The sequence below is a fragment of the Dendropsophus ebraccatus genome, chromosome 1, assembly GCF_027789765.1.
Source record: "Dendropsophus ebraccatus isolate aDenEbr1 chromosome 1, aDenEbr1.pat, whole genome shotgun sequence".
In the NCBI taxonomy this organism is placed as follows: Eukaryota; Metazoa; Chordata; class Amphibia; order Anura; family Hylidae; genus Dendropsophus; species Dendropsophus ebraccatus.
Window position 1 is genome coordinate 33,414,148 of NC_091454.1, and position 13,945 is coordinate 33,428,092.

Consider the following 13,945-nt stretch of genomic DNA (forward strand, 5'->3'; position numbering starts at 1 on the left):
TTTTACTGTGACAGCTCTCTGCATAGTAAAACTTAATATCATACAATCGCATTGTAATGCATCTGTAATGCGTCTGCATCTAATAGCCTAGTGGGAGCCCTTCAAAGACTTATAAGAAATGCTCAAATGACTTTTAAGAGTGACCTTAAAGGAGTCCCCAGCTAGACATTCTCTAAAAATAATGTTTTATGTAAATGAATCACATTAAGTCAACTTCTTTAGATTACATGTTAGTTGATATTACTTCCTAAACTGAGCTCCAAAATGGGTAAAAAATAAATTGCTTTGCTGCCTTCTATACACAGTTCACAGACACAATAATGGACACTGCTTTGTTATAACACTCTTAGACCCACTAAGTAGCAGCAGCATGGAGGGCAGTATGGAGCTGTAATGAACTGTGTAAGTTTAAAACCAGCAATGGCTTCAGACATAAAACTTAAAGGTTACCTGCCATGAAAATCACATTGCCATGTGCATGTCCCATCCTGTCTGAGTTCTGTGAACAAGCTCTATTAACTAGGATAGGATGCACAAACTAGGATCTTGGCCTATATGGGACGGGTTCATGTCAATTCTTTCTTCCAGTATCAGCTGCTACTGCATGCCGATCTGCACAAATATTTTTTGAGTCCTTTCCCTTCCTCTTTGTACAGAATTAAATAGATTCTCTAGCTTCTTTAACCCAATCCCTTATTGAATCAAAATGCCAAGGTTTACACTACATTTTTCAGTACATGCAATGTTTCCTTATTTCATTTTAACATCGATAGATACATGTTCAGCCAGCAATATCCTTTTAACCATTCATTATATTAAATGCAAACAAAAACATATTGTCAACCAAGCCTTATCTGTATTCATCAATACTCCATTTAAGTTGGGTTTTAACAGTAAATTCGGGACAATTTCCTGGTGCAGAAGGTCTAATAAATGGAGAAAATTCTCTTTCTATAAAAATATACATTACGAAGATTCTAGATAACACTATTTGTGAAGGAAGGAAATAATGCTAATAATGCTTATACTGTACTTTAGGCTCTTCTGACTATATTTTAGAAATTAAACTTTTGTATTGAAACTATGATAAACATTGCAAGGCTTGAGGATTAGAAATGAAAGTACACATATCCTTGGGAATCACATTTGTTTTTTGTACAGGGGTGATTTTAGCCCTTGTGTTGGCTGATGCAAAATTTTATAATCACAGATTGGTCCTAAAATAGCAATCATAAAACTTAACGTTTACTGGTTCATTGAAATGACGCGACAACCTTCACCTATAAAAATGGACACTGTCCAGACGCATATATCTGTCCTAATCAGATGGTCAAAAGCCAAGAGCACACGTAGCAAACCAGATACTGTGTAACCATCTGTATTTTGAGCTACTCAGCCATAAACATTGCACATCTGTCAGAAACTCAACTGAGTGCACATAAACATTGCAAATGAATGCGGTATAAAGGACTGAATTAGTCTTGTACCTAACACCGGGAGCACTGGACTCAGTCCCAAAATTGGTGCACATTCTACCCCTACTCGCTCAGGGAGAAGCGGGGTGATTGCCCTAAAAAAAAATGGCCCCTGCCCCATACCCCCCCTAACATCAACACCCTACTCTGACCCTTCCTAGCCTCCTGACACTGTGTTTCGTATATGTACTCATCAGGGAAATATAGCAGAGAAATCAGTGAGAAACATCCCTATTGGATTCTGGACGCTACACCCACATGGCCCAATGGCCCCCAAACTGTTGCGGTGGTCAGCATCTGTCTACGGTCAATGGTGATGCAAAATGTTAAATGGTTTACTCCATCTCTCCATCTGCAGACAAAACATAGGGATAGTACTTTATCCCCTACAGTCAGCAAAAAAAATATAGAACAAGGTCAGCTCACCGTGTGAATATGTCCCAATATTGACGGCAACCCTCTTGGTAAGGAGCAGGTGATAAGAAATGGGCCGTTCACCCAGGTATGCAGTCCATAAAAGTAGAAGGAAATCACAGCTCCAAAAAAACGTGAAGGAGTTAAAATGTCCAAAAATCTTTATTCCAAAGCATATTAAACAACAACCATGTTAAAAACAGCACGTCTACGCGTTTCGGGGACAAGCCCCATAATCATGACAGTACAACAACATAATAGGCAAACTTAAATATGCTTTGGGTAATGGCGTCTGAAAACCCAAGTTCCACCCCTCTGCATCAAAACACGTAGACGTGCTGTTTTTAACATGGTTGTTGTTTAATATGCTTTGGAATAAAGATTTTTGGACATTTTAACTACTTCACGTTTTTTTGGAGCTGTGATTTCCTTCTACTTTTATCCCCTACAGTCAGGTTAAGGTACCACCTATGGTAAGCTCTGCTTTAAAGCTTCAGTAACATTTCTGACTCAGCAATCACAATTTATAATCCAAGCTGTAGCATATATGGTCTTGAAATATGGCAATATAAAAAGCAAGTAGGGTCACTGTATTATAATTGTGTTGTATAAAGCAGTGTACTGTATATGACTTAGTAGCTCAATGGGAAGTTTCACATAGGCTATTTTGATAAGCTGGTCTTAACAAAACAAGCATCATGTTGTTCCTCTAATGTCTAACATAAACTCACCTCCATATTATTGCTTGGTGCCACATTAGCATTTTCATTTCCAAGTCCAGAATCATCAGCATCAATGAGGTTATCCACAGGGACATCCTGGTTCGGTTTCATGTAAGTAAAGTCATTTTGACTTGAATCCAAAGCCACACACACATTGTAGGAATAAGGAAGAGTTAAAGTCCCATTCGGATACTGAGACAACATTCTGGGATCACCAGGAGGATACAAACTAGAGCTAAATGTATCAAAGACTGGAAGGGGCTTGGTCTTCTTACACTTTGATATAATGACCAACACAACAGTTATAATGAATAGCAATGAGATCAGACCGAGGGTGATCACCAAATATAACTGTAAATTAGATTGAGGATCTTCATCCATGATTTTATTCCTAAATTTAGGAAGAACCTGCTGAAAATTATTTCCAACAACAAGATTGATAGTAGCCGTGGATGACAGTATTGGATCTCCATTGTCCTTCACCATGTCCACAACTTTATGGCTCAATGCATCCTTCTCTTGAAAGGCACGTAATGTCCTGATCTCTCCTGTATTTTGGTCAATGATGAAATGAGTTGGATCTGAGAAAGGTATGAAGTGATATGACAACCAGGCATTATGTCCAGAGTCTGCATCCACTGCCACCACTTTAGTTATTAAAGAACCTGGTTCGGAATCAAAAGGCACCATCTCAAACACAGCTGGACCACCAATATCGGGAGACGGGTACAAGATCTTTGGCGCATTATCATTCTGATCCACTATACGAATAAGTAATGTAGCATTACTACTCAATGGTGGTGACCCACTGTCCTTTGCTGATACTTGGATTTGGAACTCCTTGTGTTGTTCATAATCAAATGATCGCTGGGCATAGAGGACTCCGGTCTCTATATTAATAGAAAAATGTGAGGATGCTGGAAGTTCTTCTGGATTAGTGCTAAAGATTGTATAAATGATTTTGGCATTATCACCAGCATCGGGATCTGAGGCTTGTATACTGTATATTGAGGCCCCTGGTGAATTATTCTCTGATATGTAAGCAACATAGTTAGATTTTGTAAATGTTGGCGGATTATCATTGACATCTAATACTCCAAGTGTGATCACCTGTCTACTGGACAATGAAGGTAATCCTCTGTCAGTAGCTAAAATGGTGATGTTATAGGCTTGCACTTCCTCTCTGTCCATGAACCGTGTAGAAACTATTTTATAATAACTCCCAGATGATAAAATTAACTTGAAAGGTAGGTCCTCCATGATTGTACAGTCAACTTCTCCATTGGCTCCAGAATCCTGATCTCGTACTCTTATAAGAGCAATAGCAGTGCCAGGTGGAGAGTCCTCAGGTAAAGGACTAAATAATGAGGTGATGGATATCTCAGGAACATTGTCATTTTCATCTGTAACTTCCATTAATACTTTACAATGAGAAACAAGGCCTCCTCCATCTTTGGCTTGGACTGACAGCTCATAGTTCTTTGTCTGTTCAAAATCTAATATACTATTTGTTTTGAGTTCCCCAGTTACAGAGTTGATGCTGAATGTTCCTGTTTGATGTATATTTCCAGATGTTTCACTAAAGGAATATGTGACCTGTCCATTGACTCCTTCATCTCTGTCATTTGCCCTTACAATTAATATTGTAGTATTTACTGGAGTATTTTCACTAACATTCATTCTGTATACTTCATGTGTGAAAACTGGGAAATTGTCATTTGCATCAGTTATTATGATCTTTATCATTGCACTTCCAGATCTTATAGGATTTCCTCCATCCATTGCTGTTATTATCAATTCATGGATGTTTTGTGATTCTCGATCTAAAGTCTTTTCTAGAACAAGCTCTGGAGATTTACTCCCATCACTGCTGACTTTCTCTTTAAGTGTGAAATGTTGGTTGTCACTCAGCTTATATGTCTGTAAGGAATTAGATCCAATGTCTGGATCCTTTGCAGTTTGCAAAATAAATCTTGTTCCTGGTGAAGTAAATTCTATCATTTCTAGAGTGAATGTCTCATGAAAAAACCTTGGAGGATTGTCATTAATGTCCTGAATTTCTATCTTCGCTCCAAAAATATTTAAAGGATTTTCAACCACAACATCAAAGGATAAGAAGCAGGAGACTGCTGCCCCACACAATGCCTCTCTGTCTATCCTCTCCTTTATATACAGATTCCCATTATTCAGATTCACATAGAAATATTTCTCTGATACATCTGATACAATCCTCAGTTTTCTAGATGAGAGCTGCTTAATATCTAATCCAAGGTCATCTGCAATATTTGCTATAACAGAGTCTTTCCTCATTTCTTCTACAATAGAATAATGAATCTGACCAGAGACTGAATGACACAGCCAAGAAAATAAGATAGAAATGGTTACTTGCCATCTGAGTCCTTTGTATTGCTGTATGTGATGTTGCATCTCTGCCATTTTTCCTTCTCTAATTCTTTTGATAGTCAGCATTTATAATCCAGTAGGAAAAATATAAATTGTCTATTCTAGGTAATCCACAGAAGATATCCTACAGATATCCTACAGTCTACAGATTAGTTATAATCCAGCTCTATATGTGATTAACCTTGAAAAAGTCATATATCCACAAATGCTGAAGAGAGAATCCAAAAGATGTCTGTGCTTCCTTTGCAGATCTGTAATGTGTGCTAGCACTGGAAATACCAGTGGATCTCCAGTTTTTCTTTCTTCTGCTTATTGGTTAAACAGCGGCGCTCAGAGGTGTAATTGAGAAACTACAACACTGTTATTTATTTTCTGCATACTTTGATGCAATGATGTTTTAATATCCTTTAGACATTTAATTCCCTAAATAATTGCTTGCAAATCATAAAACTGATTCATATCATAATCATAAACTTATAATTCTATATAAAACTTCTAAAAGATTACAATGTATTATGGCGCTGAACTGTAAAAATATATTCATATAAATATAAAAATATACTTGATAGTAAAGTTAAAATTATAGAAAAGGCTAAATCAATTACCTCCCCCATACATATATATATATATATATATATATATATATATATCTTTTATGTTTATAAAAGTTAAATAAAGTCATTAGTTAATAAGAAAATCTTAATATTTAAAATTTCTATATTCTTATTCTTTCTAGTAAAATACAAATATTTGATTTATTATTTATGTTATATTACTTTAGGGTGCGTTCACACCTACAGGATCTGCAGCAGATCTGCAGCAGATTTGATGCTGTGTTCAGTTATTTAAATGAAATCTGCTGCGGAAAATCAGCTGCAGATCCTGTAGGTGTGAACGCACCAGTAAGGCGTATAGAATCAGACAATTTGCAACTATAGTTAGTCGATGATGATTATTATGGTTACCATATTATCAATCTGTAAACATGACATTATTAGCGGCAACATATTTATTAAAATTAATTGTATAAACTGAAAACTGGTTACAATTCCTGATAAGTCATGCACAAAAAAATTCTGTCACATATCCTAGCCTCATATTAATATATATATAGCTATGTCAATCCCTACTTTTGTTTGAATTAAAGATTCCAGTTTCAATTACACAAAATGTAGACATAATAGCAAAATCTTTAACAGGCAGCAATGTACATTGCAAACACTGGGTGGCCACATATAGGCACATATAGCATACAGTATATATCTCCTTATAGCATATATAAATCACCTTTACTTGTTAAGTTACTCATCTCATTTGCGTTAGGTTGAGCCATGTTAAAGAAATATTAGGAAGGGCACCTCTGTATATAATCTATGGGGGAGATTTATCAGACTGGTGTAAAGTAGAATTGTCTTAGTTTCCCCTAGCAACCAATCAGATTCTACTTTTCATTCCTCACAGACTCTTTGAAAAATGAAAGGTGGAATCTGACTGGTTGCTAGGGGCAACTAAGACAATTTTATTTTACACTAGTTTGATAAATATCCCCTTTGTCTTCCACAAATGCAAAAGCAGCCGTACAAGATAATGATAAAGATATAGTGCGCACCCCACCAACCTGAACCCAGGTTTGGAACAAAGTCCAAAATATGCAGAGTGGAGACAGCACCTCACTAAGGCCGGGTTTACATATGTCCGACAGTGCGGCGGCGTTTCCCTCCGGCGCAGGAGAAAAGCGCCGGAGGGAAACGCATCTTTGAACTGATCCCATTGTTTTCAATGGGATCAGTTCAAAATGTGCGGCGGTGAACTAGTGGCCGCCGCATCGCCGGACCGTCGGTGCGTTAGGACGCATCTTGCAGCGTCCTGGAGGACCGCCGCTCCGGTGATGCTGCGCCGCACCAATTCAATCGAATAGAGCGCCGGATGCCTCGCCGGGAAGGACGCATGTCGTTTGGCTCTGGCATCCGGCGTTCAGGCAAATAGTAGCACAAAATAAACATATATCTCCCCCTGTGTGCTCTCCCCCTCCCCTATAGTCCCCCCTTGGTCCCCCAGTAGTATATCACCCCCCCTGTTTCTCCTCCAGTAGTATATAGCCCCCCTGTTGCCCCCCCAGTAATATTTAGCTTCCCTGTGTGCTCTCCCCCAATTAGTATACAGCATTGCTGTGCGCTCTCCCCCAATAGTATATAGCCCCCCATGTGCGCTCTCCCCCTCCCATATAGCCCCCCTGTGCGCTCTCCCCCTCCCATATAGCCCCCCTGTGCGCTCTCCCCTTGTAGTATATAGCCCCCCTGTGAGCTGCCCCAATTAGTATATAGCCCCCGTGCGCTCCCCCGCAAATCCCATTGAAAATGACAGGAAAACATACTGGGGAAAAAAATGTCAACTGATGAGCGCAACTTGTGACAACTGATGGGAACTGATGACAACTGATGGAAACTGATGGCAACTGATGGTTTTTAATGAAAAGACGGATAGAAAAACTGATCACAACTGATGCATTTTTGGCATCAGTTGTGACATCAGTTGTGGTCAGTTTTTAGGCAAAAAAACGCAACTGATGCCAACTTATATATGTAAACCCAGCCTTAATCAATAGGGATTATTCACACCAGTGCAAAATGTTGCAGATATGTTATACCACTTTTGGCTGCACATAGCCCAAACATTGCACACTGGTGGGAATAAGCCTATTGATTTATTGAGCTGCTGTCTCCAATCTGCATACTGTACATCTTCATCTCATCTATAATTTAACTGTAGTTTCAAGTTCTGTTTTTACAAAGGTGACAAACTCCGTAAAATATATGTTTTTCTGATTCAGCTGTCTCCTTACTGAAAACAAGCCTCATGCGGTCCATAGTAATGCATCTTTGAAACATGTTCCCCTTGCCTGGTGGGAAGTCATCGCAGACTTATAAATAGCCAGTAAGTGCCCTCACAGATAGACTTAAAGGGACACCACTGAGAGCTATTTTGCATATCCTTTCCTCACAGCTAGACAAAGAGATATTCTCTCTTTAGTTAAAGGGAGTCTAAAGGCATTTTACAAATATTCATATATTTTTGGGGCCTTAGCCCCCACAGTTTGAACCCCAAATGCTTCTTTCTTCTGTCTGTTTCTGTGACAGGTGCTCATAGCAGGACCTGTACATTCAGCCAATCACTAGCAAAGATGGGGGACTAAAAGGAGATCGGGGACTAAAAAGTATAAATATAGAAAAATATATGTTTTGTTTTTAACACCCCAATACTCTTTTAGTCCAAAGGATAGAATGCAGAGTAGGCGGTAATTCTTTTCTTCTGGATCTCTTTTAAACACTAGAATATTATTCCATGTTCTTCCATTTGTCCTTAATCGTAGGACCACAATGAGAGGCTTGTATGGAGCCTTGGTTAAGCATGTATTCTACTGTACCGCACAAGCTCTATTGAAGTTACAGAAACAGAAACACTTAAGATAAGAATATATTAAATATGGTGCAGTGGTACAAGGGTGTCAGGTTTAGAGTATTAAAAAAAAAAAACACTTTTCTTGAGACTGGCATATTAGGGACACACATTTTCTCATGTATCATCTGAATAGACAGCACAGTAAAATATGTATGCTGTATGGTAGCTCAAACATATCTATGGAAGATAGTTTAAAGAACATCTTTTCTAGGCTATTATAGCGTTAGGTAGTAAAAAGGAAGTTTCAGTAAATACTCTGCCTTATCAGGCTGGGTTCACACACTGTATACTTCAGGCAGTATTTGGTCCTCAAGTCAGGTCCTCATAGCAACCAAAACCAGGAGTGGATTGAAAACACAGAAAGGCTCTGTTCACACAATGTTGAAATTGAGTGGATGGCCGTCATATAACGGTAAATAACTGCCATCATTTCAATATAACAGCCGTTGTTTTAAAATAACAGCAAAAATTTGCCATTAAATGACGGCCATCCACTCAATTACAACATTATGTGAACATAGCCTTTCTGTGTTTTCAATCCACTCCTGGTTTTGGTTGCTATACAGCCTCACAAATACAGCCTCAAATATACATAGTGTGAACATAGTCAATCTGTATATAGTGCTGTTATTCTGTGGCTAAACAGTAAAAAGTAAGCATACAGGACAGGAAATGGGCCTGTTATAGTGCTCAGTGTAAAAATAAGAAAAACAGCAAAAAATAAAACCATAATAAAATCATAATTAAATTTATTCAGATAATATTTGAAATCCATATAATAAATCTTTAAAAGTCACTGTAATTTAAACTTTTCTCTATTTCACAGCCAATATTTCACCTCATTTACAATTACTTCTCACCTCAAATAAATATATCTGAAGTCTTGGCCACTAAGTGCCTCTGTACAAACCGCAGTATACTGAATGCCTGACAGGGGAAGTCTCTAGTAACAAGCGAAACAAGATGGAGGCGATCAGCTATTGTTGAATGCAAGAAAAATGGAAACAAGCCCTAGACTGTCTGCATACAAGCTAAGGCCTCCCACCACCAGAGGATCCACTCTGTCACTTAAAGGTAAATCAAGTCTTCTCTATCAGCATTAGCAGTTCAGTGTTCAGTTGAACACCTTCCTTATTGCTGATTTCTTATTCTTTTCTGCTCACATAGTAACTTGCAAAGCCAATGCATACATAACCATTTTTCTTTACATAAATAGTACCATATTGTAAATCATTCTAAAAATTCTTAAGCACAATGCTACTGTATTCAGTCTAAACAGTTATGCACCATGACAGAGACTCTTAGGGCCTTAATTACAGAAGTGAGACCCCTAAAATCACTTGGTCTCCACTCCACAATAATCACAATAAATCTGTAAACATTTTTTAACTGCAAGGTATGCTAAAAGATGAGGATTTTAATGTATTTTAATCATATTAACTGTACATACAGTTTCTGATTTTTTAAGAAAATGCACCAAATTAGTATCTACATTTATAAAAATTCAGCCATTAAAGTATGTAAGTAGAGTTTTATAGTAACTCACCGGTATAGAACTGTTAGAGGCTTTTAGAGTTTCATTTCCAAGTCCAGAATCATCGGTATCAATAAGATTTTCCACAGGAACATTCTGATTTGGTGTCATGTAAGCAAAGTCATTCTCAGTGGAGTCCAATGCCACACATACATTGTATGAGTAGGGAAGGGTTAATGTTCCATTTATATTCTGACTGAACATTCTGGGATCAACTGGTGGATACAGATTAGAACTTAGAGCTCCGAACATTGAAAGAGGTTTGGACTTTTTATACTTTGATATAATGACCAACAAAACAGTTATAACAAATAGAAAGGAAATGACAGCGAGTCCGATCACTAAGTATAGATGTAGATTAGATTGCTGTTCTTCCTCAGTGACTTTATTCTGAAATTTAGGGGCAACTTGTTGAAAATTATTTCCAATAACAAGATTAATGGTGACGGAAGAGGAAAGACAGGGGTCTCCACTATCCTTCACTATCACTGTGACCTTATGGTTTAATGTATCCTTCTCTTGAAACATTCGGGATGTCCTTACTTCACCAGTGTGCTGGCTGATTGTAAAGTATGGTGACTCCAATACTGGCCAAAAATGATAAGATAGCAAAGCATTATGGCCAGCATCAGCATCCACTGCCACCACCTTGGTTATCAAAGATCCTGGCTCTGAGGAGAAAGGGACCATCTCAAACATAGTTGATCCATCACTTTCTGCAGATGGATACAAGATTTGGGGGGCATTGTCATTCTGATCCACTATACGGATTGTTAGTGTTGTATTGCTGCTCAATGACGGAGACCCATTGTCTCTTGCTGACACTTGTATTACAAACTCATTCTGTTGCTCATAATCAAATGATCTCTGAGCGTAGAGAACTCCAGTCTCTATATTTATGGATAGGTAAGCCGTCACTGGAAGATCTGTATCCACATTGGAAATGGAATAAATTATTTTAGCGTTGTCTCCAGTGTCCAGATCCATGGCCTGGATTCTGTATATTGAGGCTCCTGGTAAATTGTTCTCTTGTACATAAGAAAAGTAATTTGATTTCTTAAACAATGGCGGGTTGTCATTAACATCAGAAATATCCAAGGTGATTGTTCTTCTACTGGAAAGTGGAGGAGATCCTCTGTCAGTGACTACAATAGTGATATTGTAGGAAGATGCTTTTTCTCTATCCAAAGGACCGGCAGTGACAACTCTGTAATAACCGGCAGATGATGATATTAAATTAAAAGGAACGTCACCTATGAGCTTACAGTCCACTTCTCCATTTACCCCCGAATCCCGATCATTGACTTTAATCAGAGCGATTATTGTTTCAGGTGCAGAATCCTCAGGAATAGGAGTAGAGAATGAGGTGATAGATATCCCCGGAACATTGTCATTCTCATCGAGGACTTCTACTATCACTTTACAGTGGGTTACAAGGCCTCCTCCATCTTTAGCTTGCACAGATATTTCATAGTTTTGCATCACTTCAAAGTCCAATTTACTATGTGTTTTAATGTCCCCGGTCACAGGGTTGATGCTGAATGTTCCGGTATGATGGACATTCCCAGAAGTCTTACTGAAGGAATATGTGACCTGTCCATTGACCCCTTCATCCTTGTCTGTGGAGGTCACAGTGAGTATTGTTGTATTCACTGGAGTATTCTCATTGACACTGACTTTATATACTGACTGGGTGAATATTGGGAAATTATCATTAACATCAGTAACAATAATCCGTATTAATGCAGTTCCAGATCTCATAGGTTTCCCTCCATCCATAGCTGTTAGTATGAGCTCGTGAAGACTCTGGGTCTCTCTATCTAATGGTTTCTCTTGGACAAGTTCTAGAAATGTGCTGCCATCTGGATTGGTGTCTTCACTTAATGTAAAATACTGGTTGTCACTGAGCTTATATGACTGTACAGAATTAGAACCAGTGTCTGGATCTTCTGCATTTCGCATAGCAAATCTAGTTCCCACTGATGTTAATTCAATTGTCTCTACAATAAATTCATCAGGGTGAAATACTGGAGAATTATCATTTATATCCTGAATTTCTATTTTGACACTGAAAACATTTAAAGGATTTTCAGTCACAGCATCAAAGTCTAAATAGCAAGAGGCTGCTGACCCACACAATGTCTCTCTGTCTATCCTGTCCTTAATATACAGATTTCCAATATCTAGACTAATATAAAAATATCTCTCTGAAACATCTGATACAATCCTCAGTTTTCTAGATGAGAGCTGCTTAATATCTAATCCAAGGTCATCTGCAATATTTGCTATAACAGAGTCTTTCCTCATTTCTTCTACAATGGAATAATGAATCTGACCAGAGACTGAATGACACAGCCAGGAAAATAAGATAGAAATGGTTACTTGCCATCTGAGTCCTTTGTGTATCTTTGGAACAAGCTTCTTCTCAGTCATTCTCAAAATATATTTGCTGTAAAATAATCCACTTGACTGTTTGTAATCCACTGGTAAATCAAGAAAAATAATCCACTTGTTTTATAAAACATAAAGGAAAAATCCAGTGTTTGCTTCAGAGAAGATATAGAATATGGCTGTGCCTCTTCTTCCAGATCTATAATGTGTATGAGTGAGGAAAATACCAGTATGTCTCTAGTTTTGCATTTCTCTCCTTATTGGTTAAACAGCGGCGCTCAGAGGAAAAATTGAGGAATTGCAGTCCTGAGTTTCTGTATTAACAGCACGTATATGTTTTTCTTTTGAAATCTTTTAGATAGTTTACAATTTAAAACTTTTACCTAAACAATCTAAAATGTAATTATTATATTTTTTAATGTTTCTAATTGCTGAGCAGATTGAAGGATATTTGAAGGGAAAATATTAGTGATTTACTACTTGCCTTTAAATGAAATGAACATTGAAATATAAGCCTTAACCAAGTTGTTACTGTTAAACCATTTTCTTTTTTTTTTTTTTTTTTTTAAATATTGACATCGCAATATTTTTATTAAAACAGTGATAACCGATCTATAGACGTCTATTTCTTATATTAGGCATGACCTATCCACAATATATACTGGGGACCTGAGCCAGCACTCTTACTTTACTATCACCAGATAACACCAGTATGTCCCTCCCAAAAATGCATATATTCTTGTAAAGTCACAAGTCTGTAATGTGACAAACACACAACAAGCTCCTGATCAAGTTATCATGTAGAATACTAAAAGTCATTAAAGCAATGACTAAATAATTCTAATAGAAAGACAATAACAGTCACTTATATTATCGTTTATGTAATAGTCATGCAGATATAAAGTATTTTTATCCTTCTGAAAGCACACATGATATCGTATTATATCATCACTAGTTCTACAAAATGACAATTTATTTTAGGATATAAATTAAAATACAAATATATAGGAAGATTTAGATTCCCTGAAATAAATATTTTCTGGTCACATGATAAATAGATTGAGAATTTATTTAGAAGTGAAGTTACAAAAAAAAAAAAAAAAAAGTTATGCATGAAGAAATAAGAAATTTGGGGCCGAGAATATTAGCGAGAGGTACCTACTTACTAATAGGGCTTTGAAGGGGGCTTTAAAATTTTTTAGCTAAACATCTGCAGTAGCAATATTGTGTTAACATCTTTCACCTTAGATGTGCACAGGTTAGGTGTACAAGTTCAAAGTACAGTGAACCCTTCTCTGTACTAAGATAGAGAGGATTGTGAGGTTATTGTAGTTGGAACTTCACTTTTAATTGAAGGGCCTGGCCCAGAGTGGAGTCTGTGCATCAACATCACTTAAGAACTGTATTTGTTTAATTTTTTTTTTTTATAAAATTGCAAGCCATAGAGCGGTAGGAGAGTCCTCTCCTATTGCTGTTACCTATGTCAATGTAAGTTGGCTATTTCTGTGAGTGCTTTAGGGTGAACAGGTGATAAGTCAAATACAGTT

The 13,945-nt window shown here is 37.4% G+C and overlaps 1 protein-coding gene across 12 annotated transcripts in view; it reads right to left on the reverse strand.

The window, feature by feature from the left end:
• The window catches only part of LOC138791883 (protocadherin gamma-A4-like), a 255,016-nt gene that overhangs the window by 167,586 nt on the left and 73,485 nt on the right, over positions 1–13,945 (reverse strand). Inside the window, exon 1 of one of the 12 annotated variants that reach the window (XM_069969263.1) lies at positions 10,020–12,583. The exons of 10 other annotated variants lie outside the window; for them this stretch is intronic. In XM_069969263.1, the coding sequence (XP_069825364.1) occupies positions 10,020–12,440 (2,421 nt within the window). In that variant the 5' untranslated portion in view covers positions 12,441–12,583. Of the gene's footprint in view, positions 1–2,620; positions 4,697–10,019; positions 12,584–13,945 lie in introns of those variants that run through there. One more of the 12 variants, XM_069969298.1, reaches the window with a different exon arrangement.